The 4,044-nt window shown below is 38.2% G+C and overlaps 1 protein-coding gene across 3 annotated transcripts in view; it reads right to left on the minus strand.

Moving 5' to 3' along the window:
- The window catches only part of LOC106869274 (nuclear pore membrane glycoprotein 210), a 111,990-nt gene that overhangs the window by 13,584 nt on the left and 94,362 nt on the right, over positions 1-4,044 (minus strand). The window contains exon 41 of one of the 3 annotated variants that reach the window (XM_052968388.1): positions 1,222-1,475. The exons of the other annotated variants lie outside the window; for them this stretch is intronic. Coding sequence (XP_052824348.1) covers positions 1,237-1,475 — 239 coding nt within the window. The 3' untranslated portion in view covers positions 1,222-1,236. Of the gene's footprint in view, positions 1-1,221; positions 1,476-4,044 lie in introns of those variants that run through there. 3 annotated transcript variants of the gene reach the window in all.

The following is a 4,044-nucleotide window of genomic DNA, read 5'->3' on the forward strand; positions in this document are numbered from 1 at the left end:
ATATATATATATATATATATATGCCTGCATACATGCTATATACATACTCATCATTGATGCACCTGGTAGTATTGAGGAAAATGTGTAGGCCATTGAGAAATAAAAAGCTGTTTACGAAAGATATATTGAAGAATTCATTACTTGGATGCAGGTGCTTGCAAACATCTCTAGAAGCAATGTGCCAAATACTTCAGCATTCTTCCTAAGTCCTCATCCTCAGGGCTGCTATGTTAAAATGTTGGTACAATGAAACACCAGTCCAGTGAGATTGTTGAAATGCTAGAGGAGAAAGCTGCAGATGTGTGCAGTGTACAAGAGGTGGAAGGGTGAGGAGCCTCAACTAGATACACATGGACTAGGAATATAGGTAAAACTCTTCTGTGAAGGCGTGGGTGATGTAGACACACTCTTATCCAAGAAATGAGTAGACAAAATGATTGAAGTAGTCAGAGTGTATGATAGGATTAAGCTAAGTTTAGTATTAGATTATACTACAGTAAGATTTATCTCAGCACATGCCTCACAAGCTGAACTGAAGGACCATTTCTACGAGTCTACAAATTATTTCAATGATGAACAACAAAGACTTTATTCTTGAGGCTGGTGATTTCAATGGACATGTTTGGTAGTATTCCAATGGATTTCATGGTGTACATGGAGGCTATGGGTTTAGTTCAAGAAATGAGGTGGAAAAAGGCTGCTGCAGTTCTGTGATGCTAATGGTTTGTTGATCTGCAATATTAACTTCAGGAAACCTACCAGCCACTTGATCTCTCAAATGAGCACACAAACCAGACTCACTGACATTTTCACCAGTAAATGGGATAAGAAGATGCTTGTCAATGCAAAGTTTTTTTCCGAGTAAAGAATGTACTACCCAACATAGGTCAGTAGTTACTGCCATCAGACTTAGAGCAAGAAGGTCTCAGAGATGCAAACTCATCTGGAAAAGGAAGATTTGGAAGCTTATGGATCCTTCAAACAATCAGAGATTTAGGAATGTACTAATTAAAACATGATGTTAAGGAGGAGATAGAGACATATAACATAGAGCACAACTTAAAATTCTTATGAGACAACCTGTTGAGGGTTACAGACCAAATCTGTGACCTGGTGCAAAATTCCAGCAAGAGCAATAGTGACGTAGCATTGGAACAGAGAAGTAGAAAGGTTTGGAAGAATGAGAGCAGCAGAGAACTTTTTGCAGGTAGCCAGGAGAGAAGGTAAGAGGCAGGTCTATTTAGCAAAGGAAGAAGCAGAACAGAAGAGATTTGCCAATATTCTACAGCATGAAGACCAAAAGCATGAGGTGTTCCAAATTGCAAGGCAGTGTATCAGAGAAACTGGAGATGTTGTGGAAGAGATCAGAGAACTTTTACCTCTGTTGGTATCAGAAAGCATCTCTCTCAGAGTGAAAGGTAGGTTGTATGATGCCTGTGTACGGACAGCAATGCTATATGGTTGTGAAACTTGGGCTGTAAATGCAGAGGACATGCAAAGACTAGAAAGAAATGAAACTAGCATGTTTTGATGAATGTACAACGGTGTGCATGTATGACTAAGTACAAAAAAATTGGGGCATAAGAGGCATCAGATGTAGTGTGCAGTAGAGAAAATTGCACTAGTATGGTCAGATGATGTAGATGAATAAGGGCAGTCATATAAAGTGCCACTCGTGAAACATGGAAGGAGCCTGTTGAAAAAGAAGACCTAGTTAGGCATGGGACAAAGTGGTGAAGACTGATCTCAAGATGTTGAGCCACTCAGTGGTGACAAAGGACCAAGATTAATTACTATATACCAGGGGTTTTCAAACTTTTTGACTTGCGGACCCCTTTATATTTCAGGCTTTACTTTAGGGACCCCCTTATAAACGCTTATGAAATTTATACATAAATATTTGCTTAAAATAACATATATTTTTACATTTATTTATTTAACAGTATTTAACAAATAGGTTTATTGTCAATTAAAAGATTTCGATTAAAAAACATATATAAAATCAAATTGCCCATAAAAAGTATTTGCTGTCCACGGACCCCCTGTCTTGTCCTTGCGGACCCCCTGTGGTCCGGGGACCACAGTTTAAAAACCCCTGCTATATGCTGTGCTAGAGAAGACCTGTCCATTTCAACAGAATTGAGCTTCAGTCAAGCTTTCCCCAACAACTCATCTCCTAACCCATTTTTCTATCACTCTTCTATGTTACCCAATTTCCTTCCTTCACCCACCCTTCACTAAAGTTATTCTCTGTGTCCCTATCTCTAATCCTCTGTCACTATTCTTATTTACTCAGCACACTTACCTACACATCTACCTTTTCTGCCCCTCTGTCCCATTCTGTCCCTTATATTCATCTTGTACCTTGACCTCACATCTCTCTCTCTAAATGGCAAGCCATATATCCACCTCTTCAACAAGACACTTCTTCCTGTCTCTCTATTCTAGTTTCTCATCTCCACCAGTCTATACTCCATTTGGCTGAAGTGTCTAGTCTTGAGTATTTGGTGACTTCACCAGTGCTGATGCCATGTAAAAAACACCAAGTACACTTTATAAAGTAGTAAGAGGCAAGTGTAGTAGAGTTACAATATTTTTCATTCGAAAATCAATAAATATGGGCTTTAAAATTTACAGTACTGCCTATATAAAACTTATCCAAATTACCCTCCTCTTTAACAACGCATTTATATAATGGCATTAGTAGTGAGACAGAACCCATCAAGTGAGCATAATCCAGGGTTTCTACAATTACAGGATTTACCAGAGCCGTCCCTAACCTTATTACTAATACTAACATTACTTATCTGGCTTCCCATGTTCATTCCTTCACATATCTCATTACTTGGGGATGGAAAGACCAGTGGAAGCAAATGGTTTGTAGCACTAACTTTAGGCATGTTAGAGCTTACCTGCCCAATACCAGGGTTTTCAGCAGAAGAATACTTCCTGTGCACTTGCCCATTTAACTTGCTTCTATTTATAGATGCAATAATGGAGGCCAAATTTGGCATTACTAAGTAAGAAAATTTGATGGAGAACTTATTGCAGATGTTATAGTGTTTATGATTCGTTGGGAAATTCTCCTTCAAAACCCTAAAAAACTGCTTGGGCAAGTTTCTTACTCTAAGAGAAAAAGAAGAGGTGAACCATATGACTTCTCGAATTCTAGAACGTGAGCTCTTGGTTTTACTCATCTACTCACTACCACTATTTCATTTCCAGTATCTATTCCTAACATCTTTATATACGTGTCTAACTGATGGCTTATATTGGTTGCAATCAGATAATGCATTGCATTTCTCCCGACTATCTGTGACATGGTCAGGTGGTAAACCAGCCATTTTGTTTTTTTAAATCTCATGTTAAGTATATATGAGATTTTAGTTTTGAAGCCGCTTAATTTTAGAGGGTTGTTGTATACCGGCACATGTTGATCAAAAATCTCTTCGTTTGCAGACAAGTTAGAGATTAGTGGATTTTGGATGATTGGAGGCGACATTGATATATGAGATGGATTTGTTTGTAACCCGTATCCAAATTCAAAGTAACATCCAAGAAGTTCACCACTCTGGAGTTAACATCAAAAATAATGTTAAGATCAAAGAAATCCTTTAAGAAACCTCTCAGGGATTTTCTCAATTTATTCAATGTAGTTTTAGATTGGCCACATATAGCTACAAGTGCATCATTCCTATACAACCACCCCCCACCCACACCCCAATGAGGAGGGGAAAACTATTCTTAATCTGTGACAGGAGGCATAGGCCCCACTAATCGGTCACCTGTGCTGAATCAGATGACCCCATAGTAATATCGAAGAAATTGGTGGAATCAGCCCTCCGCCAATCACGTTCATTTTTTTGGTGGGGCCTAAAACTTTAAATAAATTTACTGAGGTGATCCCTTTTTGCAACCATAAGTTTTATTCTACTTTTCTGAAAGTGTATAGAAGTAGATGTAGTAAATAATATTTAGGTTTACAGGGTTTTGAAACCGGCAAGTTAGCAATGAAATAATTCATTTTTTGTTTTGGGGGGTTTT

Source organism: Octopus bimaculoides, chromosome 5 (assembly GCF_001194135.2).
Source record: "Octopus bimaculoides isolate UCB-OBI-ISO-001 chromosome 5, ASM119413v2, whole genome shotgun sequence".
NCBI lineage: Eukaryota > Metazoa > Mollusca > Cephalopoda > Octopoda > Octopodidae > Octopus > Octopus bimaculoides.